The 25188-nt window shown below is 52.9% G+C and overlaps 2 protein-coding genes and 1 long non-coding RNA gene across 3 annotated transcripts in view; 2 read left to right on the forward strand and 1 right to left on the reverse strand.

The window, feature by feature from the left end:
* Positions 1 to 9116, forward strand: part of LOC122382233 (monocarboxylate transporter 7-like) — a 31968-nt gene extending 22852 nt beyond the window's left edge. Inside the window, exons 6-7 of the mRNA XM_043367301.1 lie at positions 2915 to 3416; positions 7907 to 9116. Coding sequence (XP_043223236.1) covers positions 2915 to 3416; positions 7907 to 8452 — 1048 coding nt within the window. The 3' untranslated portion in view covers positions 8453 to 9116. The remainder of the gene's footprint in view (positions 1 to 2914; positions 3417 to 7906) is intronic.
* A 167-nt stretch (positions 9117 to 9283) lies between these two features.
* On the reverse strand, positions 9284 to 23268 carry LOC122382234. The gene is made up of 2 exons (XM_043367302.1): positions 22920 to 23268; positions 9284 to 12741 (listed from the first exon to the last, which is right to left on the reverse strand). The coding sequence occupies exons 1-2, from the start codon at positions 23131 to 23133 to the stop codon at positions 10943 to 10945; spliced, it is 2013 nt and encodes a 670-aa protein (XP_043223237.1). The 5' UTR covers positions 23134 to 23268; the 3' UTR covers positions 9284 to 10942.
* Positions 20157 to 22898, forward strand: LOC122382235. The gene is made up of 2 exons (XR_006256648.1): positions 20157 to 20566; positions 22777 to 22898. It is a non-coding gene; the product is annotated as an uncharacterized LOC122382235 (long non-coding RNA).
* Positions 23269 to 25188: the final 1920 nt, after the last annotated feature.

Raw genomic sequence — 25188 nt, forward strand, 5'->3', positions numbered from 1 at the left:
GGGGGGGGCAAAAAATAGCCCCCCCCCCCCCACCAGGTCGCGTTATAAACAGACCCCACCAGGGCGCGGGTTAATATAGATCCCACACCGGTCTTTGAGCGTGCTACACTGACCTCTGAGGGAACTTCAGTGGAGGTCAAGCGCCCACGTTGGCCGCTAAGAGCCCACATCGACCTCTGAAGCCCCACATCTGACCTATGAGGGCCCCTAACCGGCCTCAGGGGCCCCAACCGGCGTCTGAGCGTCTCACACCGGTCTCTGGTGGCCTTATTTCTGTCTCTGGTGTCCCAAGACGAACCTTTAGGTGCCAATGAGGGCCCCGCACTGGCTGCTAAAGGCCCGATGCCGGCCTCTAAGGGCCTGCATTGGCCTCTGAGGAGGGCCCATCTTGGCCTTTGAGGGCCCTCTGCTGGCCTCTGGGGTCCAACGACGGCTCATGCCGGTCTTTTAGAGCCCCACGCTGACCTCTGAGGGCCCCACGTTGGCCTGTAATGAGTAAGGACCCACATTAGCTTCTGAGAGCCCAACTCGGTCTCTGATGGTCTCAAACTACTGGCCTTTGCAGTTTGCAGGCCCTGTACTGGTTTCTGAGGGCCCTTAACTGGCCTCTAAGTGAAAACATACATGGAGGGCTTCTAAAGATCAGAGGGCTTATGCAGACTCCTGCGACCTGCACAGCCTTACGTTGGTCCTGATCGAGATCTTTTTACGTCCTGCTGGTCCCGCGTAGATTCCCTCATATTTCGACGTCGGGACCCCATGAGCCGTTGTGGGTCCTGGGGCTGGCAGAGACTGATGAAGTCCTCAGGGCTCAGGGCCAGTCTTTTTAGCATGAGGACTAGGCAGGTTGAGTGAGCCCAAAAAGAGCCGTTGCGAAGCCCGCAGGAGTCGCGCGCGGCCCTCAGATGCCAATTTTGAAAGCCAGGAACCTTTGGTCTCCAGAGGTCGGTGTACCTACTCTCTCCCGCCGCCACACAGAACTATATGGGTAAATGTCATAATAGTCTGAAAATGCTCTCTGGGTTTCACATGCTTGTTCAGAGCAAGAGGTAGGTATCTGATTCTGTTCTTTTCCGAATTGTTTTATAGTGGTAAGGTCATGAATCCGCGTGCCCGACCTTCCAGTATATGCTACACCGATCCGTCGCCATGGTGCAGTGGCCCGCGCGGTGGAAACACCGTGTGACGGGAAATGGAACTGGTGATTTTGCCTTAAATTTAGCTTAAAGATTCCACGCAAGAATGAGATGGCTGAGGCATAAGTAGTGCCAACTGCGCGGCGCCTCGTGGACGTAAAACATTAGCCGATCACCCCCCCCCCCCTCCGGTGACGGATAAATGTCATGTCCCGCGAGTGTGAATTTGGCCCTCCCCCCCCCCCCCCCCTTTAGCTAGCGGCTGCGACCGCCAGTGCACCAGCAACATTCCAAGTGTTCGTGCTTACAAACGAGCCAATTGTCTATATGGAGTCATGGACTCTCAGCTGCTCCCGGGTCATGCGCAGCGCCTCGCCGACTGAGCGTATGCCAGGCTGAGGCGACAAGCCAGCCCGTCACCGCAAGAACGGCGCTGCCTCCCCCCCCCCCCCCTCCTCCCGACCCCGTCCCCCGACCGGCGCGGCATTCCTCAGGCCACAATAGTGACTCCCCTCCCTCAGCTGACCCGTCCTCAGGTGCGGTGTACAGTGTACACGTACACTGGACAAATACCTCTGCCGGGGCTGACGGGGTCCATGTTTGAACAAGGGATTAAGGGAAGCCTTCAAACATCTCAGACGGAGTTTTCGCCGAAACTACCAGCTAGCGCCATCCACCGGTGAACGGCGGTACTAAACTTCATTCGCTAGTTCCCGAAACGACACACCATGATTTTTTCAATGTGTTTTTATCGGAGGCTTGCTTTGGGTCACACAAATGGGTCGAGGATGAGTCGCAGGGCGCACCTCTGCAACACTGACAGTTCCCAATCGACTCTGATCCTGAAAACTTGTAGAGCGTGCGCCGCCATTGGGTCCATGTGGTGTCGTTAGTGAGCGCGATGCCGCGGGTTAGCGAGTCTGAAAACCTAAGTACGGTTGATCTCGCCTGTTGACCTAGTTAGTGAGCGGTGGATTAGTGTTAATTAGTATACCCTTCGTTGATCGTTCTACGTCCGTGGGCGATCGGCCGTGCCCGCCGTACCCTCTCACTCGCCCGACCCATACCTTGTCCAGCCGCAGACCGCGGCACTGTCCCTACCGCCGGCCGTGCGCGGAGTCGGGGGCACGCCACTCCCGCGGGAGAGCCCGGCTCAGCTCGGCAATCAATCGCCACCTTATGCTGATGAGTGCTGGTCGGTCGGATCGGGGCGTTCGGGTGGCGACCGGACGTCGACAGCCGGATACATTAGCCTATTGGTCGGGGCCGGGCCGCTACAGGGGCACGTCGATCGGCGGATTTAAACGTTCAACACTCTATTGGGGGATTATGACGAGTGACGGCCGCGCCACAGTAATCGCGGGAGGTATGGGGAGTGCTTGATTTGAAATGTCGCACTAGTATCGTCCATATGATGGAACGTAGCCTGAAAACTGGCGTAAACTGGTTCCTTGACTTTCATTTGTCCGAAACGTCCATGAAGTACGAAGGACGATGTTACCTGTGATGCAATATTGCATCAGCTTTGTGAGAAATAAAGTATGAACCGAGCGAAATTTAATTATAGGTACATCGATGAGCTTGTCGAAGACTTATTGCGTGTTGCGCTTCTGAAAAAGGAAAGCAGGGCCAGGGGGCGGCCTCTCGCTTCTTCAGCTTTCCGATGGCGCGCTATGTCAGCGTGAGAGCGTTTTAAAGATAATTTGGTTGTTGTAACGCTCTGTAAATATGGGGTCTGCGCTGCTGGCTGACGTGTGTCGCTGCGCGCTGTCCGGCAGTGACGCCATGCTGCTGCTCGCTGCCGTGCTGCTGCACGTGGTGCCGTGCGCGGCGCTGTACCAGCCGGTCGAGTGGCACATGGTGCGTGTGCCGGCGGCCGGCGCCCACTCGCCGCCGCCGCTCTCCTGCGGGGAGCCGGAGCGGCCGGCGCCGGGCTGCCGGTCGGCGGCGCTCGGCCGGCGCGCCTCGCACCCGCTGCCGCCGCCGGCCTCCCCGTGCGCCGAGACGCTGAGCTGCAGCAGCGGCTCGGTGCAGTCGCTCTACTATCTGTCGACGGTGCTGCACGGCAGCGCGCTGGCCGCCTCGCAGCGCCAGGGCTCGCACCAGATCATCGAGGCGGCCATCCGGCGGCGCACGGGCAGCGTGTGCTCGCCGGCCGAGCGGCCGCCGCCCCCGTCCTCGCCGCCGCCGCCGCCGCCGCCGCGCCGCCCGCTGGTGGAGCTCACTCTGCTCTGGAACCCCGTGTTTCTGCTGATGATCACCTCCAGCGCCCTGTTCCAGGTCAGTCGTTTCGAATGCCGAACCAGCTAATTCATGGTAGACGTGTGTGCTCGGTGTCAATCACATCTGCTTTCAGTCGGGTTCGGAGGCCCCAGCGTTCAGGTTAGTCATGTGTTCAACGTCCTCAGTCCCTCTCCCGCACATACCGAAGCTTGATTAGCAGTGGACCCTTTCTGGCCTCCAGCCCTGCTCATCAACAGATTTATGAAGACGAATCATTTATCGCAATTGGTCTATTTCAAAAGCAACATGTGTTTAACGCTGTGCTCTGTGAGGCCAGCTGAGCCCATCAAGGTTATATGAAGATGCATGATGTGCACTATTACATCGTAATATTATGACAGCATGTTTCCTCAAGAAACCTTGCATTGCCACGGGCATGCGCATTGTACATTTACATAAAGTCATTCATGATAACATTACATGTAGTTAAATCGTGAACGAGTGAGAAAAGGAATAGTGCCGTTTAATATAAACAGTAATTATGGTCATACACGTAGTGACTGCAATGCAGGCTGTCATTCATTCGGTAACAACTCATCATACTTTCACTACCACTAGGACTGGTCGTAGTAAGGCGACGTGAGAGGACGCTAATTGGGAGAATCGAGTGGCAACAGTTGTCCACAGAGATGGTACTTACTTTGCAAGAGGTACCTATATCGTGTATTATCGCATTTTCCGCACAGCTGTGCAGGAACACCATGTAGATATCACCAGTGCTATAGTGCCGATTCCATGGAATGCATATTACACATCGCATGAGAACAAAAGAATGACAACGAAGGCTACCATTGAACGGTGCACCACAACAAGTTAGTGACAGTTCGGCTATATCCGCGGTCGGTGGGGCGGTGTCGCGACGCGTCGTCGGTCCGCTCAATGGCCGTTTCGGACGGCCCGCTGGGCGCCGGGCGCCGGCTGGCCCCAGGCGCCTGGCGCCAGCAGCTCCTGCTGGCTGAACTGCGGCCGCAGCGTCTTGGTAGAGCCGAGCGTCGAGCAGCGGCCGCGCCGCCGGCGCCGGCCGGCCGAGCCGCCCTTGGCGGGCGGGCGCGCCGGCTCGGTGCCTTGATGCGGCTGGTGACGCGGCGTCAGCGTGGTGAACACGGAGCCCACGTCGGCCGGCGCAGTGGCCGAGACGGTCGTCAGGCCGCCGGCGTCGGCGTGGTGCGGCAGCGGCGGCGCCGGCGCGCTGGACGGACGCCGCTGTCTGCCCAGCGCGCCGGCGGCGGCCACCATGGCGCGCCGGCCGGCCGGGCCGCCGAGCCGGCGCAGCCACCGGTCGCGGGCGGCCAGCCGGCGCACCACGGCGCGCAGCGCCTCCTCCAGCTGGCCGATCAGTGTGAACACGGAGTAGCCGAGCAGCAGGCCGAGCATGCCACCGACGTCTGCCACCAGGTCGGCGCCGGTGGTGATGGGCCGCTCGTCGATGATCATCATCTCGGCTGTGTCCAGGTACATGGTGACGAACCAGTCCGCCTGCTGGTCGGTCACACGGTCAGGCGGTACGCACAGCGCGGGAAGACACACAGACAGACGGAGGGCCGGGTCGGACCAGCACACCCGCTACTTACCGCGATACCGGCCTGAAACCACTCGGTCCAAAAGAACGATCTACAGCACACCCGGCAGTCACGCAATGCCAAAAGACAACACAATAAACATCCCACAGACACCTGAAGCTGGAGCCAAACCTGCTTGCTGGTCGCTGGGGCTGTAGTCGTCCGGCTGCACCCCCGTCAGAAGATAGACAGAAGAAGCCATAGCTGCACCTGTCACATACCTGTCTGCTGGAGCCGTACTGAGCTCCGAGTGGATACAACCTGCTTCTTTCCACATGCATGGTAGCCAGCCACAGCCCCGCCAGACAACATCCACGCAGACAGATACACACAGGCGGATACGCCTCTCTCTCTCTCTCTCTCTCTCTCTCTCTCTCTCTCTCTCTCTCTCTCTCTCTCTCTCTCTCTCTCTCTCTCTCTCTCTCTCTCTCTCTCTCTCTCTCTCTCTCTCTCTCTCTCTCTCTCTGTGTGTGTCTCCCTCTCCCCTCTTTCTCATCTCTTTATCTACATCTACTCTATCTCTAGCTTTTTTCTTTTCCTCCTTTTCTCTCCCTTCTCCCCTCTATCTCCCTCTCTCCCTTCTCGTTATCTATCCCCTCTATCTACGTCTGCCTCTCCCTCTGTGTATCTTCCTTTTGTTCTCTCTCCCTATATATTTATTTCTCTTTCTCTCTCCCAGTCTCACTCATCCACATCGGAGGGGTCGAACGAACCCACTCCTGAGCACACAGATGGTGGCGGGGCGTGAGGCGGCCTCATTCATAGCATCAGCCGATCTGAGACGGTACGTTATCAATGGGCGGCGACTGCCGTCTGCTGCTGTCCGGCGCGCGGAGCGAGGACCGGCGGAGACGCGCGGCCGGCCCGACCCACCTGTGTGCTCACCTCTGCGCTCACCTGAAGCCCCTTGGGGTCACGGGTGGTGAGCTGCACTATCTCGGGCACCAGCTGACTGCAGGCGCGCGGGCACGCCGCCGTCACCGGCAGCTGGAAGCGCGCCACGAACTGCAGGTAGCTCTCCTGCGAGCCGCAGTCGGGCAGCTCGGCCTCGGCGGCGCTCGGCGGCGTCACAAAGTGCGGCAGGCAGCCGGCGGCGGCGGCGGCGGCCCGCAGGCGGCTCCGCTCCAGGCAGTGGCGGCGGCCGGCGCCGTTAGCGCACGGCCGGCGCGGCCGATCCAGGTAACGCAGGTGGTGCCAAGTCACCGAGAGCGCCACCGAGCGCACCCGCTCCGGCGGCCAGAACACCTTCACCAGCTCCATCTTCTTCTGCGTGTCGTCGGCGTAGATGACGTGGCTGTGGAGCAGCGGCACAAAGTGCACGGCCAGCCACGGCCCGGTGAAGCCGGGCAGCCGGCGGCCGCGCAGCTCGAGCCGCTCGATGGCCGTGGCGCCGGTGGCGCGCACCTCGGTGGTGAAGCAGACGATCTCGGAGAGCTGCTGGCCGGGCAGCAGCACGGCGGTGTGCCAGTGGCCCTCGGGCAGCTCCAGCTGGGTGCCGTTGCTGTCCTCGGCCGCCACCGTCACGTCGGTGAGCACGTCGGTCAGCGCGGGCGCCCAGATGGCCAGGTAGTCCCGCAGCGTGCCGTTGTCGGGCCATAGCGGGTCGTCCACGGGCCCAGGGCTGGGCACCCGCTCGCGCGCCTGACACACGCTCACGCTCGGCAGACGCCCGCTCGGGCCGTACGACACTAGAGACGTGGTCTTGTCCGAGAAAAACTCCTCGCTCTTCCAGTAGAAGAGGAGCAGCAGGAACATGACGCAGGCGGCGCGCGCCAGTCCGCAGCCGGCGGTGATGAGCGTCAGCAGATGGTTGGGCGACGGCCCGGTCGGCGCTCGGTCCGCTCCGGCTGCGAGCATGGCGGCCGGTCGGCGCGCACTGGCGCCCCTCAGCGCCCCAATGATGTACCTATACCGGTACAACCCGGTGTAACGATTCTGCGCCGCCGACTCAGCCGCCGGCTGATTTAACACCGCGTAATAGGGCACCAGGGGCCATCAAACTCCACTGGACTCATTAGATACTGCTCTCAATTAGCGATTCTTAAATTGCCTACAATACCCGTGCCGTCCCTCGCATGTCTGATGGCAAAGCTGTACTCACGCCGTACTTCTTACTATTGTCCATACTTCACCCTCCGGAGTGGACGTCCGTACCGCACCGCGTTCCATCCAGCAATGGCGCCGGTCGCGGACGAGCCGCCGTTCGAAAACCCCTGGCAGCTCATCAGGTCGCGTGTCGCCGACCGCAGTCGCCACTGTGACGAGCCGATAATCGCAACATCAGCCCAGCTAATTGTATCAGCGTTATTGGCCCCGCGCTACAGGTGATCGGTTTGTACGCAGTGACTTGGTCGTGCTAATTGGAAACACGACAGCTTCAAATGCTGGTCTCCATTCCGGAAAATTCATTCTCCTAAATGGTGTGTGCTGACTCCGTATGTTTCCGATAATTTAGTTAATTTTCTTTTGCGTGAATCGCACAGCTAATCGTACCGAATGTCGGCTTAGCTGAACTTCTGCCTGAGTTTGACGAATGTGGGATGTAGCTTTGTTACACCCTTCGTGCACGTGCCCATCGTTCTGTTGATTTACAACGCTCTCATCAATTGCGTTAATGCATTACATTAAGCGTCCAATATTCGAAGGTAAACTGCAGAGTAAAAGCCTGAAGACACCCTCTGCGAATTATTTGTTGTTTTGTGCTCGCACGCTTCGTTTTCGTTGTTTCGTACTCAGTTTTTCATTTCACACATCCTGCTTCTCCATTTCGCACACTCTTATTTGTATTTCCTTCGCATGCGGCGTATCAGGTCTGCCGTCGACTTGTCTTGCCTCTCGCCATAATTGACTTGTTTGCCCCGACGTTTGGCCGTTATACCTGTGTTACCTTTATTGACCTGACCTGACCTGACCTTTGTCCCGCTGCAGGTGTCGGTGTCGAACGTGCTGGTGGTGCTGCCGTCGTACGTCACCCACCTGGGCTACCGGCGCCAGCAGGCGTCTCTGCTGCTCTCGGTGTTCGCCGGCTGCGACCTGGTGGGCCGGGTGGGCGGGGCAGCGCTCTCCGACCTGCGCCTGCTGCCGCGGCGCGCCTACCTGCTGGCCTGCTACCTGCTCAGCGCCGCCGCTCTGGCCGCCCTGCCCACGGCCGCCGCCCAGTACCCGGCCGCCGGCCTGGCCGTGGCGCTGGCCGGCCTGGCCACCGGCGGCGTCATGGGCCTCTACTCGGTGATGCTGATCGAGTACCTGGGCCTGGAGCGGCTCGGCTCGTCGTACGGCCTCAGCGTGTGTCTGAGCGGCGTGACGCTGCTGGCCGGGCCGCCGCTGGTGGGCCTGCTGCGCCAGGCGGCGCCCTCGCCCCACCTGGTCATCTACGTGCTGGCCGCGCTGCCTTTCCTGGCCGCCGCCGTGTGGCTGGCCATGCCGTACGCCCAGCGGCACGTCCAGCGCCGGGAGGCCGCCGTCGCCGTGTAGATACGGAGAGCGTGAGAATCCGCGGTATGGTTACGTATTACATACTACTGTATGTAGCCGAGGTTACTGCCTAGCCGTTAGGCTCAATATCCAACACGCGTTGTCGGAGTGGAACACTCGCTCAGAGGTGCATGTTCTAGTGCAGAGTGGACGGCCCCAGCCGAGGTTAGCACGTGCCGTGCAGTGAGCGTGGTCAGAGCGAGTGTCGATATACGCGCCACGGCCGCTACTTTGGCGAGCCTTCTGCGCCACACTGAACGTATCGACTTTAATTGCGTGATAAGATAACGTCGATCTCACCCATCTGCCGTGCAAAGGAAGAAAACCGTAAGCGCCATTGAACAAATTTTACAGGAGAGCATTTTTTCGTGTTTTGCGCAACACATGAAAACTTGCTGCATTCTTTTGTGTAAATTGGGTATCAAAATAACCGCCTTTGAACGGGCATGACATTGGTATATGATTTTATTTTAAAAAATATAAACCTATCGAGATAATTCGAAAAAGTTTAATTGCCTTTGCGTATTAACCCAATCTCGAGAAAAATATCGAGGCAAAAAAACGTAAGTCACAGCCGACACGGAAGGTGGCGGATACGGTTCCTATACGTTTTCTTGCCTTGGTCACCATGACTAATAATCTACGCGCATAAAACCGTATCTAACAACATACGTTTTCTATTTTGGGTGCTTCCTGGCTATTGCAATCTTACTGACTATATCAGAAACGTAAGTCCACTGTCCGATTTTCTGCCCTTTGTCGATATTGTCCACGCTTCGCCAAAACGACCATAAAAAAGACGTATGCTCCACCGGAAGTGAAAGAAATGAATGAATGAATGAATGAAGATGTATTGAAAATCACACAATGGCGTGTATTCAGGCACAGCTGTAAAACAACAGGGTGCTGTGAACTTTGGGTGATATTGAATATAACAATATGTGTATTAACCCGCGCCCCGCTGGGGGGGGGGGGCAGAATCTGCCCCCCCTCCCGTTTTTCGCCAATAACTTCTAAACGCGTTACGCCAGCAACGTCAAACTTTCAGTACCTTATCATACATCAATTTGACACGCTCCCTGAAAATTTGAGCGAAATCCGTCGGAATTTTTTTGAGAAATTGACGTTTTAGTGACGTCATGTTCGCCATTTTCGCCTCAAAAACGGCAAAATTTCAAACGCCGCTAACATCTTCATTTTTAAATGAATCAAGACGTAACAAAATAGGTTATACGTGATTCTACTTTGTCTATCAAATGGCTATCTCAGTTTTTTGAAAATTTTGGATTTTGGCCAAAATTTTTCCAAAAAACTGACTTTTTTGGGAAAATATTTATAAAATCCAAAATTTTGGGTTTATCGAAAAAACCGGAATATATGTCAAAGAACTGGTCTATGTGCACCTACATACCAATTTTTAGAAGAATCGGTTCAAAAATGTGGGAGTTATTCAAAATTTTATGACGTCATGACACACAAAATTTTTGAAAAATGATTTTTTTTGGAAGTTCTAGACCTCGTACGGAAACAAAAATAGCACCATTCGATTCGCCGTGAAAAACTGCATCGGATAGACACCTTTTTAGGCCTTAACAACCAACTTCAAAATTTGACCTCACTTGACCTGACCTTGACCTGACCTCGACCTGAAATTCATCCAGAGGTGGTCCATATCACTTATTGAGTGTGCCTATTGAATTCCATGAGTAAAATGACCCATAAAACATGTGTCGCACATGCCCTTTTCTATATTTTGTTTTTGGTGACCTGACCTGACCTGACCTGACCTTGACCTTGACCTTTGAATGACATTGTGTGCAACGAATAATGTCTTGGTAGTCTAAGAACACGTTTTGGGCAATCAGTCTCAGTCCATTCTTCGGCAACTACGGTGCAAGGCCGATACTGTAGAAACTTGCATTTTGTACCCTTGACCTGACCTTGACCTGACCTCTGACCTACTTAAGCAAAAAAATTTGGGCTCCTAAGATCCGCCTTGTTGAGAGCTTTCGATTGCCGTTTTCCCCGTCTTTCTACGACCATTGGTTCGGAAGTTAGACAGGGGGGGCAGAATCTGCCCCCCCCCCCCCCCAGCAGGGCGCGTATGGCTGAATAGCCCAGCGGGGCGCGGGTTAAACACTGCACAGTCAGAGCTGTCACAGTGACAGTGACAGTCACAGTGACAGCTGTCATTGCACAGAACAGCCAGACTGAGTACTCACTGGCAGAGAACAGTCAAATACAGGGTAACAATAAAATTGATTTAAAAATCCATCCGCGACCCACTGAATGTTGTGTGCCGCAATCGAATGCGGGGTAACAACAACGGGCCTAACAATTCACCCGCGAACAACTGAAACTCGTGTACCGCAATCGAATGCGGGATAATAGAAAAACGGACTCGACAAGTCCTTCGCGACTAACTGAATCATTTGTGTGGTCCTCGATGCGTTGCGAGTCTGCAAGCCTGTGTATTGCTTTCTCGTCTGCCTAGCCAATCAGATCCCGCACACTCGTCTTGGCGTTTTCCTTCAGAGTCACCCAGAAGGACCGCTTGTGGCTGCTGATCAAGCTGAGCAGGTTGTCGCACAGCTGGTCGATCTTCTGCTTGTTGACACACCGCTCCTTCTCCCGCATATTCAGGGGACGGTCGATGCTGACTTTGGCTTTGAGCAGGTTGTACGTCTTCCAGTCACTCTGGTCGAAGCTGCTCTTTGTGTAGAGCAGTCCTGACCCTTTCCTCACTTGCACCACCTGGAAGTCTCGGAGATACGGGCGTGCCTCTATGCCCTGGAGTAAGCGAATCTTCGCCTCACTGAACACGTTCTCCGCCTCGACGAAGTCTGTGCCGCTCATGTTCTTCACCCGCAGGCCCGTGCTTGCGACAGTCTCAACGAAGTCATTGAAATCCTCGATTGACTTCTTTCGCTTTATGCTTTTGTTTATGACTTGATGATCGGCGTCTGCTGACATCGCCGTATGTCCGGTGGTGAGATATTTCAGCGTGATTTGCTGAACAGCCAGGTCACTTGACTGCACAGCATGCAGGAGAACTGACAGCACCACCCAGCACTTATTTTGCGAAGAGCAGTTGTCGCAGAAGATGGTGAACTGCTTCGTGTCTCGGTTGGCCTTGATGAGGGCCAGATAGGAGCTTGCTACGTCACCCGCCTTTCGCTCTGAGACCCCCTCGTGCCAAAGCACCGCCAGGCCTCTCTCCTTGTTTGCCCTGCTCCTCCTCTTGTCAGTAGACTGGATCAAGCTGAATGTCTCGTTGTACGCCACGATGCGTCTGGTGAAGAGACAGGTCTTGTGCGGCAGGATTGGAAGCATGCAAACTTTCATCATATCCGCACTCAGCACCAGCTCGTTGTCGTCCCAGTCGCGTTCGGCATCATAGCGATATTCCTGTCTTGCTCGTCGAGCCTGTGCCATGTGACCTCTGTGTCTTGTGCAGACCTCGCATCCGCCGTCGCCTTCCGTCTCGCTGCACTCTCCTTTGTGTACCGCGTGCAGCTTGCAGGTCTCACATTCCTCCCCGGACAGGTGCGTAAAGCCGATGTTGAGGTCCTTGACGACCTTCCGGTACGTTTCAAAAGAACATGCACTCTCACGACTGGCTTTAAAGTCCCTGTACATCTTGCATACAGACAGTTCGGGCGGAAGATACCTTCTGTTCGGCGCATGGAGGTATCTATAATGCGGCACTGCGGGCTCGAAGGACATGATATGCTCCTTTATGGCCTCGCGGTCACACTTGTTGGCTGCTGCGCTGTCACCTCGTCTGTCCTTGGGTGCAACCGCCGTCATGCCTTCCCTTTCCAGCGCATTCCGCACCGGCGTGTCGTTGGTAGGTTTCATCCCCAGTGAGGTAAGGAAATATCCCTTGCACACCTTGATTTTCCTCCGGTCTGACGGGAGATACCATTCCCTCGTCCTCTTCCGCACCGGGACCAGCACCGGCACGGGCGGCGGTCCTGTCACAGGGGCCAGCCCCGGCACGGACGGTGCCTCGGCCGCGGGGACCAGCACCGGCACGGGCGGCGGTCCTGTCACAGGGGCCAGCCCCGGCACGGGCGGCGCCTCGGCCGCGGGGGCCAGCACCGGCACGGGCGGCGGTCCTGTCACAGGGGCCAGCCCCGGCACGGACGGTGCCTCGGCCGCGGGGGCCAGCACCGGCACGGGCGGCGGTCCTGTCACAGGGGCCAGCCCCGGCACGGGCGGCGCCGTAGTCGCACGCGTCATTCCTGAAGTGGTGGCTCTTGAAGCGGTGTGCACATCAGGTTCGTCTGGAAACCCAAGCACTGCGTGATGACATCTATTTGGACTTTGGTTACTGATGTCTCGCAAACTAGCACGAATTTCAGAAAACGGAGTTTGACATGAGAAACATGTGGGTCAAATCTAGTGTAAAGCGTTTTTACGGAGCGAGCGAAGCGAGCGTAGTCTTTCCTTAGATTAACGGAAATTTCTGAGTATGAGCGGACGGCCGGCCGGCCGGCCGTGGTCACGCTTTTGCGAGGCTTATATCTCAGCAACCACTTGACCGATTTACACGCGGTAATTTTTGTAGGGTAGCTTCATTCCTTCTACCAAGTATTGGACTATTCCCGATGCATGTGGGTGACCCCTTATGCACGTGCCACGTGCAAAACGAAGAGGTGTCACTTTTGTAATTGTTGCAATATCTCGGTAACTACTTGGCCGATTGCGCTGAAAGTTGGCATGTAGGTAGGCACCCACTAGGCACTGCATATACATGTGCCAGAGTTGGGGTGCTGCTGCACGTGCGCACGTGCAGGGGTCGTTTCCAGATCTCGAGAACGGCTGGACCGATTGCGCTCAAATTTGGTACACGGTTAGGGACCGGTTAGTAGGGTGCCGTGCACAAGTCAGTTGGGACCCATTTTGCACGTGCGCACGTGCAGGGTGCCGCTTCCAGATCTCGAGAACGGCTGGGCCGATTGTGCCCAAATTTGGCACATCGCTAGAGACCAGTTAGTAGGGTGCCGTGCACAAGTCAGTTGGAGGTACCCCCTCGCAATTTCGCACGTGGGGCATTCCACGATAGATCGACCAAAGCTGTGCACCCTCATATTTTATTTTTCGCTCAAAATTCGTCTAGGGGGTTGTTTTGGGCCGGAAAGCCAGCTGTGGCGATGATTTTTTTTTTCGACGAACGGTTAACGAGATATAGCCTCGGGCAATTTCTGGAGGTCACGCTTCAACCCTATGTTTGGCGGCTCATAACTAAAAAACTATTAACTTTTGTATAAGGATAACTTTATGTCTTCCAACTCAAAATCAACCAAGGAAACTTTTGGCTATCTCGGATTTTCGATTTTCGAAAATTTTGGTCACGTGACCTCTTGACCTATTTTTTGAAGAGTGACCTTGACACTTTCCCACCTGAAAGTTAAAATTTGGTCTGATGACGATTCAAGCCTTATCAATGGTCGTTCATATGCGACAATAAAAAACATGGCTATCGGCCTGCATTGACCTCAGGTCAGGTCATCTTTGTGACCTGCCCATTATAAGTCAATGGCAAAAGTACCGGTTAGGCCACTAAAACGCATCGGACTGGTACAGTTACTTCATAATCATACCATATTAGGTTATTATTGATCACTCTGGTGCAATTTTGCATCAGTGACCCGCGGAAAGGTCATCCGAGGTCACATTATGACTCACGACATTCATATGCCTTTTATGTCTATATCTTTTGATAGAATAGGTATAGGGATTTGGGAAACACATCAATTAGTTCACTTTGGCCAGGCGCATCATGCCATACGCAGCCTTATATGTTAAGGTCATTTCGTGACCTTGACCTAGGGTCAAATTTTGGTCAAATTTCATATTTGACCTTTCGAAATAAAAACTTATACAATTCGAACCGACTGGAAAAAGCAAACACGATGGCGCTATTTTATACATCTGACTTCATAAACATAATAAGATATTGGCGAAAAACGTTTTTATTCCGTGAAAAATGTTTATTTTCAGCCAGATTAAATAACAATATTTTGGCGTGGTAAAGGCATTCGAGGTGCATAGACACGTTGGCGTAAGTACTTGTACCTAAGCAATTCACGCTCATATGACTCGGTGTTGCGGTCATTTCTACAGGTACCAATCTAAAAAAAAAATAGCATATGTGATGATCAGCAGTTTCGTACATTTGGCATGAATAATAATCACTCACATAAAACATTTTCCTGTGTACACCCTAATCGGCACGCACGGCACACAGCAAACCGACAACATATTCACAACAACACAACACAACATTGGTCCGATCCAACAGTGCAACTTTCCAAGCTCGTCTACTTTGTATGTGCTTATCTAAGACACTTTGACTTCCTTGCCCTCCCGACACTGGCGGATCCAGGGGGGGGGCACGGGGGCCATGGCCCCTCCCAAAGGCCTAAAGTGGCCGGTTTGGCCCCCCCCCAAAACGTCCGAAAAAATGCTAAGAAAATATACCTTGATGGAGGTTTTTAGCCACTTGGTGAAGTAAAGCTTTCCACAGCATAATATGGAAGCAATATGGTAGCAGTGAGGGTCAGTCAAAAGTTGCGCGAGAGGAGTCGACCTAAGACCTTAAAAAAAGACTGTTGTTGGCACGTGTTTATGGCGCGGCAGCTGGTAGTTGGCGGTGTTTCGCGTGGTGTGGCATCACTGGCCGATCCAGGGGGGGGGGGGGCACGGGAGCCTGAGGTGCCCCTGACAGGTCCATGGTGCCCTTGCTAGGCCTGTGGTGCCCCTGGACCCTGGCAGGCCTGTGGTGGCTCTGGCGGGCCTAGGGTGCCCCTGCTAGGCTGCTGATGCCCCTGGGACCTGACAGGACTGCGGTGCCCCTGACAAGCCTAAAGCGCCCCCAACAGGCCCGTGATGTCCCCGACAGGCCCAAGGTGCCCCTGCGTGATGCCGTGATGCCTGCGAGGCCGGCAGGGCCCCTGACGGGACCATGGTGCCCCTGCGAGGCCGGTGGTGCCCCTGGCAGGTCTCTGGTGTCCCTGACAGACCTGGGGTGCCCCTGACAAGCCTGTGGGCCCCTCACAGGCCCGTGGTGCCCTTGCTAGGCCTGTGGTGCCCCTGGCGGGCTGGTGGTGCCCCTGACAGGCACCACCCGGGCACCAAGGGGGGTCATGACCCATGTGGCCCCCCCCCCCCCTTGGATCTGCCACTGATACATAATATATTGATTTGTAAAGGCTAGACCGGTGGTGCCCCTGGCAGGCCTGTGGTGCCCCTGCTAGGCCCCTGGTGCCCCTGGGCCCTGACAGGACTGTGGTGCCCCTGCAAGGCCGGTGGTGCCCCTGTAAGGCCTGTGGTACCCCTGCTAGGCCTCTGGTGCCCCTAACAGGCCCATGGTGCCCCTGCGAGGCCGGTGGTGCCCCTGGCAGGTCTCTGGTGTCCCTGACAGACCTGGGGTGTCCCTGACAAGCCTGTGGGACCCGTCACAGGCCCGTGGTGCCCTTGCTAGGCCTGTGGTGCCCCTGGCGGGCTGGTGGTGCTCCTGCTAGGCCGGTGGTGCCCCTGCTTGGCCGGTGGTGCCCCCGGGCACCAAGGGGGGTCATGACCCATGTGGCCCCCCTTGTATCTGCCACTGATACATAATATATTGATTTGTAAAGGCGTTACGGCTTATGCAATATGCAATTGCAGGCACTTGGTATCCCTCACTTATCCCTCATTGGGGGCTCTGGCGGGCTCCTGAGGGCCCACGTCTATCTCCATTCTCCGGGAGCCCTAGACGGGCTCCTTTGGGTCCTTTCAGTCCACTACAGCATAAGACCACTACCGGCAGCTGAACCGGCGCGTGCAGGCTGCCATACGGCGGGACACCAGGGACGCTGTGCAGCGGCACATTCAAGAGCGCGGACGGGCCTCCCTGTGGAGGGGAGTGCAGCCTGTCATAGCTTCTAAGAGCGCTGGGAAGCCACCCATCACAGCCGAGCAGGTGGACGCCGACGCACTGAATCGGTATTTTGTCAATATCGGTGTGAACACGGCACGCACGGTAGACGGCTCCGGACCCGAGCTGCCGGTTCGCCTGCCCCGAGTGTCGACTGGCTCATTTACGGTTGCACCCATCACGCCTGAGTACCTGTTCTCCATTGTCGGGCGGATGAACGGTTCGTCTGCCTGCGGCGCCGATGGCTTGTGCATTCGTTTTATTAAAATGTGCCTTTTCTCACTGTACCATGTCTTGACTCACATTGTGAACACTAGCCTAGCTTCACATACTGTACCTGACTCGTGGAAACTTACGCTGGTCCATCCTATTCCCAAGGCATCAAAATCCGACGGCTTTTAGCAGCTACCGGCCTATCTCCATTCTCACCACTATTGGTAAAATCACCGAGCGCGTCGTCTCTGAACAGCTTTATTCCTATTTCTCTTCTCATCACCTGTTTTCTCCAAACCAGCACGGCTTCAGAACCAACCACTCCACGGACACTGCTCTACTCACCCTGACCGATCATGTTTTCCGGAGCATGGACCAGCGTGAAGTCACCGTTCTCTGTCTGTTGGACTGCTCGCGCTGCTTCGACTGCATCCCACACAGCTCGCTTCTGCGTAAGCTCGAGCTCTACGGTGTAGATACCCGCTGGTTCCGGAGTTACCTTGCCAATCATTATCAGCGTGTGCAGCTTCACTCTACCGGACCGTCTCGTGCTCACACGCTCTCACAGCCGCTACTAAACCCTATCGGTACCTACCAGGGTTCATCGCTCGGGCCATTGTTGCACAATGTGTATGCTAATGACCTGCCGCTCTACACCGACAACTCCACCGGCATCATCGCCTACGCGGACGACGTCCAACTGTACGTTTCCGGACAGCCGAGAGACATCGTTCAGCTGAAACGGTCACTGGAAGGCAGTCTATCAGTTCTGTCGAACTGGTATGGCAAGAACGGCCTCAAGTTAAACGCTGCCAAAACTCAGCTGATCGTCCTCGGCACGCCGGAGATGACTCGTCGTCTGCCTCCCATTACCATCAACTTCTGCGGCTCCACCATCACCAGCTCTGACACTGTCAAGAACCTGGGAGTATGGTTTGACAGTGACATGTCGTTTGTGACGCATACCAGTGACGTGGTGCGGCGGTGCACCGGTACCTTGTGTGGCCTGAGTCACAGTAGACACAGTCTCCCAGCGACAGTCATGGTAACGTTGGTGCAGGGGCTCGTCTTGTCGATTATTAGGTACTGTCTGTCCGTTTACGGTGCCAGCAATGTAACCCAGCGCAAACGACTTCAAAAGCTGGTTAGGTTTGCTGCACGAGTCGTCTCAGGCCGTAGGAAGTATGATCGGGTGAGCGATGTTATCAACGAACTCGGCTGGCTTAACACCGAGAGCTTGTTCAGGTACCAATCCATCGTGCTGGTGAACAAAATGCTGGCCACGTCAGAGCCGCAGCAGTTCGCCACCTGTCTAGTCACCCGGCAGAGTGTACACGGGCGGGATACCAGGTACAATGACATGCTTGTGACCCCCACTGTCAGGTCAGAGTCCGGACGTCGCCGTTTTCTGTACTCTGCGGTGTCAGGGTACAACGAGCTGCCGGCGGACCTGCGCGCTCTTAGTCAGGCTTGATTCAAGCCGGCACTGAGGGAGCATTTGTTTGACCGCGAGCGAGCCACTTAGCTGTCCTAGTTAGCACACGTGATGAGGGTGAATGTGTGAATGATTGCGGTGACTGTTGTCATATCCCATTCGATTTGTATATGCACAACGACTTGGACATAGAATAGCCGTGTTTCCACGGACATGTCTGTAATGTGAAATAAATAAATAAATAAATAAGAGGTCTCCACGCAAGTCCTATACATCTGAGGGCGTACCCTGACGTCTGAGGTACCCAACTGCAGCTCCAATGGTGTCTTACACTGGCGGATCCAGGGAGGGGGCATTTAGGGCCATGCCCCTTTCCCAGAGGCCTAAAGTGGCCCGTTTGCCCCTCCCCCAAACGATAATGAAACATAGTTCAATCAGTGCGTGGCCCAGGAGCCGAGTTAGACTGAGGGTGTTTTACCACCTCCCGGCCCGCAAAGGGACCCAAGAACTGACTCGAAGCGGGTTAACTGGTCGACAAAAGCAATGGTAAGTGTTACAAAGTAATATAAAGGCATGGGTCGGGTGGACTACCATTTATATATTTTCTTTTTAGTTAAAAAAAAAATTAATAGTGTCAGAGCTGTGACGAAAAATAAGTGGCCTAAATCCGATGAGAAAACAGGATTTGGGGGTACCCTAGGTTTGGCTCCGCATGAGTTGGCCCCCCCCCCCCCCAAAACGCAAGCCTGGATCCGCCAGTGCCTCCCGATCTTCTGAAAGCTCGTGGACGCGGACTGTGGTCAGGTCAACTGGACAGAATCTGTGGTACTGTCTCGTCCCCTTCACAGTTTTGGCCCTGGCGAAGCGAGCTTGTGAGTGATTTATGTGAGTGATTATTATTCATGCCAAATGTACGAAACTGCTGATCATCACATATCTACCTATGCTATTTTTTTTTTTTTAGATTGGTACCTGTAGAAATGACCGCAACACCGAGTCATATGAGCGTGAATTGCTTAGGTACAACTACAAGTACTTACGCCAACGTGTCTATGCACCTCGAATGCCTTTACCACGCCAAAATATTGTTATTTAATCTGGCTGAAAATAAACATTTTTCACGGAATAAAAACGTTTTTCGCCAATATCTTATTATGTTTATGAAGTCAGATGTATAAAATAGCGCCATCGTGTTTGCTTTTTCCAGTCGGATCGAATTGTATAAGTTTTTATTTCGAAAGGTCAAATATGAAATTTGACCAAAATTTGACCCTAGGTCAAGGTCACGAAATGACCTTAACATATAAGGCAGCGTATGGCATGATGCGCCTGGCCAAAGTGAACTAATTGATGTGTTTCCCAAATCCCTATACCTATTCTATCAAAAGATATAGACATAAAAGGCATATGAATGTCGTGAGTCATAATGTGACCTCGGATGACCTTTCCGCGGGTCACTGATGCAAAATTGCACCAGAGTGATCAATAATAACCTAATATGGTATGATTATGAAGTAACTGTACCAGTCCGATGCGTTTTAGTGGCCTAGCCGGTACTTTTGCCATTGACTTATAATGGGCAGGTCACAAAGATGACCTGACCTGAGGTCAATGCAGGCCGATAGCCATGTTTTTTATTGTCGCATATGAACGACCATTGATAAGGCTTGAATCGTCATCAGACCAAATTTTAACTTTCAGGTGGGAAAGTGTCAAGGTCACTCTTCAAAAAATAGGTCAAGAGGTCACGTGACCAAAATTTTCGAAAATCGAAAATCCGCGATAGCCAAAAGTTTCCTTGGTTAATTTTGAGTTGGAAGACATAAAGTTATCCTTATACAAAAATCAATAGTTTCTGAGTTATGAGCCGCCAAACATAGGGTTGCTGCGTGACCTCCAGGAATTGCCCGAGGCTATATCTCGAAAACTGTAGGTCAAAAAAAAAATTATCCTTGCCACAGCTGGCTTTCCCGCCCATTTCTACCCTGTACACCAATTTTGAGCGAAAAATAAAATATGAGGGTGTCAATTTAATTTTTTTTTGGTCGATCTATCGTGGAATGCCCCACGTGCAAGGCCCACCCTCTCGCTCGCTCCGTTAGTCGCCCCAAAAGGCGTTATACTGGTAGGTAGAAAGGATACAACTATATTTAACCACCGGAAAGACAGATGTAGTTTATTTCGCACCGGCTCATCAGTGACGTAGCCAGAGCTTTGGTGACGGGGATGACATGTCAATAAGGCGCCCCCTGGCGGAGTGAACCCTCTCCCAAAAATGGAAACTCATCACTAGTTGCCCACTTTATTTGAGCCTGAAACGGGCCCTCTCTGGCTTGAAACGAGCTCTCTCTCTAGCTAGAAACAGACCACTTCGGGCTTGAAACGGGCCATCTCAGGCTTTCCGAATCCAACAAATAATTTTTTTTTCGATATTGCTTATTAGTTATTGCTTATTAGATATTGCTTATTGGTTTGTTAAGTGCTTACAGCACTAAACAGACCAGCTCGAAATCGGCCCCGTGATCAAAGGGGGGAGAGGGGGGTAACATTAGGGGGGTCCGAAATGTATTAAATTTGTCCGAAACCACGGGAACCGGGTTTTTCCCATAGGTCCTTTCAATACCTTTCCAAAATGGTGCGGCAATCGAAATTTTAAAGAACTTTCACCTTGCCTCAAATCGATTGAAAGTTTATCAAATTTAGCCAGTTTAGTACTTCATGAACTTTCGCTTTTAACATACGTCCCACAGTTTAATGCGCAATTGATTGGGCCGGTGATCTTGTTTTCAAGGAAAAATAGCTGCACAAATCACAAAATATATTATCATGCATGCCAAGAGCCAAATGATGAAAACACATCATGACTAAATACCATGTGGATTACCTACAATAAATCACTTAAAATATCGCGTATCAAGATCCCCAGAATAGGAATCGTTTTGGTCTTTATTTGTCCAAATGCGCCATATGCATCGAGAACTTCCACCTCGCCTGAACTGAGTTGAAAATATCTATAGGTAAGCCTTCGATTTGAGCCGCGGTCTATTGCGAGTGCAGACGCCCCCCCCCCCCCCCATTGCGGGTAATTATGTCATGTCATGACCCCTCAAGGTTGGCGAGTGGCGCTTCTCACATTTCTTAATCCTCACAACAGCAGCTGCTGTGCACTTATGCCTGGAGGGAGGGGGGATGAGACATGGCCCTCATGCATTGCCCGCAAAACACTGTGTCAACCATTGTGTCAATTTCACAGCACTGTGTCATCTCGCCTTCAGGTGATGGCGCCATATCTACCGCAAGACAAACAAGAGATGGGGCATCCAAGCCTCTAGTTGGCCAGCCGAGTGAGGCCGTTGCTGACCAGTGGGCCGTTACCTTCCTGGATGATGATGATACCAGCGGGCTGCTGGCCTTCACCGGAAGGCCGCGACTGCCGACCAGGGGGCAGGTCCTCAGCCTCTACCTCCACATCAGGCAGGTCAAGGGACAATGGTTTCCAGTCAGCGAGATCGCTGACATCGTCCTGACCGAAGTATGCAAATACTGGACAATGGGGAACATCCCGATCGGGGCCAAGAACAAAACGAAGGAGAAGACGTTGGCCCTGATCGACGAGTACCGTAACCTGGGCAGTGCCCAGGTTACGGTACCAGTGCCCAGGTTACGGTACCAGTGCCCAGGTTACGGTACTCGTCGATCAGGGCCAACGTCTTCTCCTTCGTTTTGTTCTTGGCCCCGATCGGGATGTTCCCCATTGTCCAGTATTTGCATACTTCGGTCAGGACGATGTCAGCGATCTCGCTGACTGGAAACCATTTTCCCTTGACCTGCCTGATGTGGAGGTAGAGGCTGAGGACCTGCCCCCTGGTCGGCAGTCGCGGCCTTCCGGTGAAGGCCAGCAGCCCGCTGGTATCATCATCATCCAGGAAGGTAACGGCCCACTGGTCAGCAACGGCCTCACTCGGCTGGCCAACTAGAGGCTTGGATGCCCCATCTCTTGTTTGTCTTGCGGTAGATATGGCGCCATCACCTGAAGGCGAGATGACACAGTGCTGTGAAATTGACACAATGGTTGACACAGTGTTTTGCGGGCAATGCATGAGGGCCATGTCTCATCCCCCCTCCCTCCAGGCATAAGTGCACAGCAGCTGCTGTTGTGAGGATTAAGAAATGTGAGAAGTGCCACTCGCCAACCTTGAGGGGTCATGACATGACATAATTACCCGCAATGGGGGGGGGGGGGGCCGTCTGCACTCGCAACAGACCGCGACTCAAATCAAAGGCTTACCTAGATATTTTCAACTCAGTTCAGGCGAGGTGGAAGTTCTCGATGCATATGGCGCATTTGGACAAATAAAGACCAAAACGATTCCTATTCTGGGGATCTTGATACGCGATATTTTAAGTGATTTATTGTAATCCACATGGTATTTAGTCATGATGTGATTTCATCATTTGGCTCTTGGCATGCATGATAATATATTTTGTGATTTGTGCAGCTATTTTTCCTTGAAAACAAGATCACCGGCCCAATCAATTGCGCATTAAACTGTGGGACGTATGTTAAAAGCGAAAGTTCATGAAGTACTAAATTTGGCTAAATTTGATAAACTTTCAATCGATTTGAGGCAAGGTGAAAGTTCTTTAAAATTTCGATTGCCGCACCATTTTGGAAAGGTATTGAAAGGACCTATGGGAAAAACCCGGTTCCCGTGGTTTCAGACAACTTTAATACATTTCGGACCCCCCTAGGGTAACATGTCACCCATGTCACCCCTGGCTGCGCTACTGCGTTGCATCAGGCACATCCATTCAGCATACCACATCGTGTGCAACCGATGGAGACCGGATCCCGAATTATTTTGGACAATAAAAATATATAAAGATTGACTTACCTCCCAGAAGACTCTCAGCTGCCAAGCTTTTTCTTGACTGGCACACAGTCCCGGTCCAGACAGTTTTTCCGTACTTGATGCGAACCCTACTTTTGGCTTTTAGTTGGGCATATCCAGGTATGGAAGATAAAGGAACATAATGCGAACTTCCGCGACTCGTATCATCCCACAAAATCCTAACATACTTCCTTTTGTTTCTGGTTCTTGTGTCCATTTTAACACCAGCAGGGTCACTCTAAATTAGCTGCTCGCACCCCATTGGCACACGTTACACTCACGACCGGAGGTCTCACTAGTGCCCTTTAAATGTGCACCTGCCTCAGTGGACTCAACTCACTGACTGACCTTTAAATGCCCCGCCAGTTGTTGTTGTTGTTTATCTCGCGCACTCCCATTGCTAAAGCATTATGGTGCACGTGCATCTCTTCTCGCAAGGAACCTCCAGGTGCTATGGCAAATAAACGTATGTCCATCGAGCTTGCCATTTTGCTTGGGGACGGGTATACTGACAATGGATAAAAACCGTAAGTCCATCGTACGTCTTTTTGCCATTAGAAATTCGGCAGGGTGACCAGGAAAATAAACGTATACGCCCACATACGGCTGGCCGAAATTGTCGGACAATCCTTTCCAGAATGGAAGATAAACGTAAGTGCATTTTTTCGGTTTCTACCAAGGCAAATAAACGTATATCCATCTGTAAGTTTATTTTCCGTTGTACCATGTTGACAATGTATGGTGGCAAATAAACGTAACTGAGCACTTGCGTCTTTTATCCATGGTTACTCCGAGTTTTAGCCGATTTTTCGTTGATCATACGTTTTTTTGTCAAAGATACGTTTATTTGCCAGTATTATAAAATGCTTTATGTGACATAAGGTTATTTTGAAATATTTTATTCTTGTATAACTTGGTATAAAATCATTTAATATCTGTGTAATGTATATGGTTAGATGCAGAACAGTGATGCCATCCACATTTTTGCTCCATCCCAAGATCTCGACCAGGATTTCCCAAGATTCTCGTCTCGAATCCCAAGACTACCCATCGCATATCCTTAGGAGTACCCCAAGTAAACCCATAGCTTATTTTGGACCACCCTTGTCCTTATTGGCCCACCCTTGTCCTAGAGGCCGGGGGGAGGGGCCTCCTACAGCTGATCGGTTCCTGACCGAGTATAAGAGTTTCACGAAAAATGAAGATGCTGGCCTAGGCAACATGAAGCCGGTGGTATCTGCTACTATGGTCAGGTCATTCGTCGACCGTCAATGGTGGGTCAAGGACCCAAAACACAAAGTTCGAATCTGTTAGAACTTCTTGGAAACGAAGTCTGTGGCATTTTGGATTTATTTCGAAATTTGTCTCGTGACACATTTGGAGAAGCTAGGGTCAGGTGAGGTCAGGCTGATTTTTAGTGTTTTCCACCACTGAGTTTTGAAATATGGGCTCCAAAACAAGCTCTTAAAAGCTTATGTGAATCCCGAAATCGAAAAGCCTATGCTGTGAATCTGCGCGTAAGCCAGTGCCCGCTGGGGCCCATGAATTTTCAAGCCGACGATGGCGAGGGGGTCTAAACGAGGACCTAACTCGACCCCTGGGCTATATAGTTACAAGACGTCAGCAGTGTTGTGAAGGTCGCAAGGTTACGCTTTGATTATTTTTGGTCCAGCAGAGCCAAGAGGTCAGGTGACCAGACACTTTTCCGAGGTCAAAGACAAATTGCCCTTATTTTGGTTCGCGTTCAACGGATAAGCCTCCATAGAGCAAAACCGTAAAATGAAACGCTTTGTGCGGGAGCCGCTTTCTGAAATATTTTTTTAGGCATAATGTTTGTAAAAGCTTTTCATAGCCACCCAACATCATGCCGCCAAACCACCCATCCCCGTTGATCGGTAGTTGGAAATTAAACGAATGAGCGCCAGTTGCGAATAGTGACTGAAAGCTGCTACTATACCCATAACAAGTAATGGTACAAAAATAATCATGCGACCTCGGGAAGATAATGCCTGCAAGAAATATCGCAAGCTTCGTCCGTTACTTCAATATGTTTGAATGCTATTAACCGTCCGTGAGGCAAATTCATCGTAAATTTATTATCGACCAAGGAAAAAAGCATTCGACAGCATGAGAAGACAAAGTGAAATCAGCTTCTGCCAGATCCCAAGATATGCAGCGCAAATCACAAGATCCCAATGTTAATGTTCAAATCCCAAGATCTTGGGACAAATCCCAAGGAATGGCATCGCTGATGCAGAATAACATGACGATT

The sequence above is a fragment of the Amphibalanus amphitrite genome, unplaced genomic scaffold, assembly GCF_019059575.1.
Source record: "Amphibalanus amphitrite isolate SeventyFive unplaced genomic scaffold, NRLGWU_Aamphi_draft 000135F_arrow, whole genome shotgun sequence".
Lineage (NCBI taxonomy): Eukaryota > Metazoa > Arthropoda > Thecostraca > Balanomorpha > Balanidae > Amphibalanus > Amphibalanus amphitrite.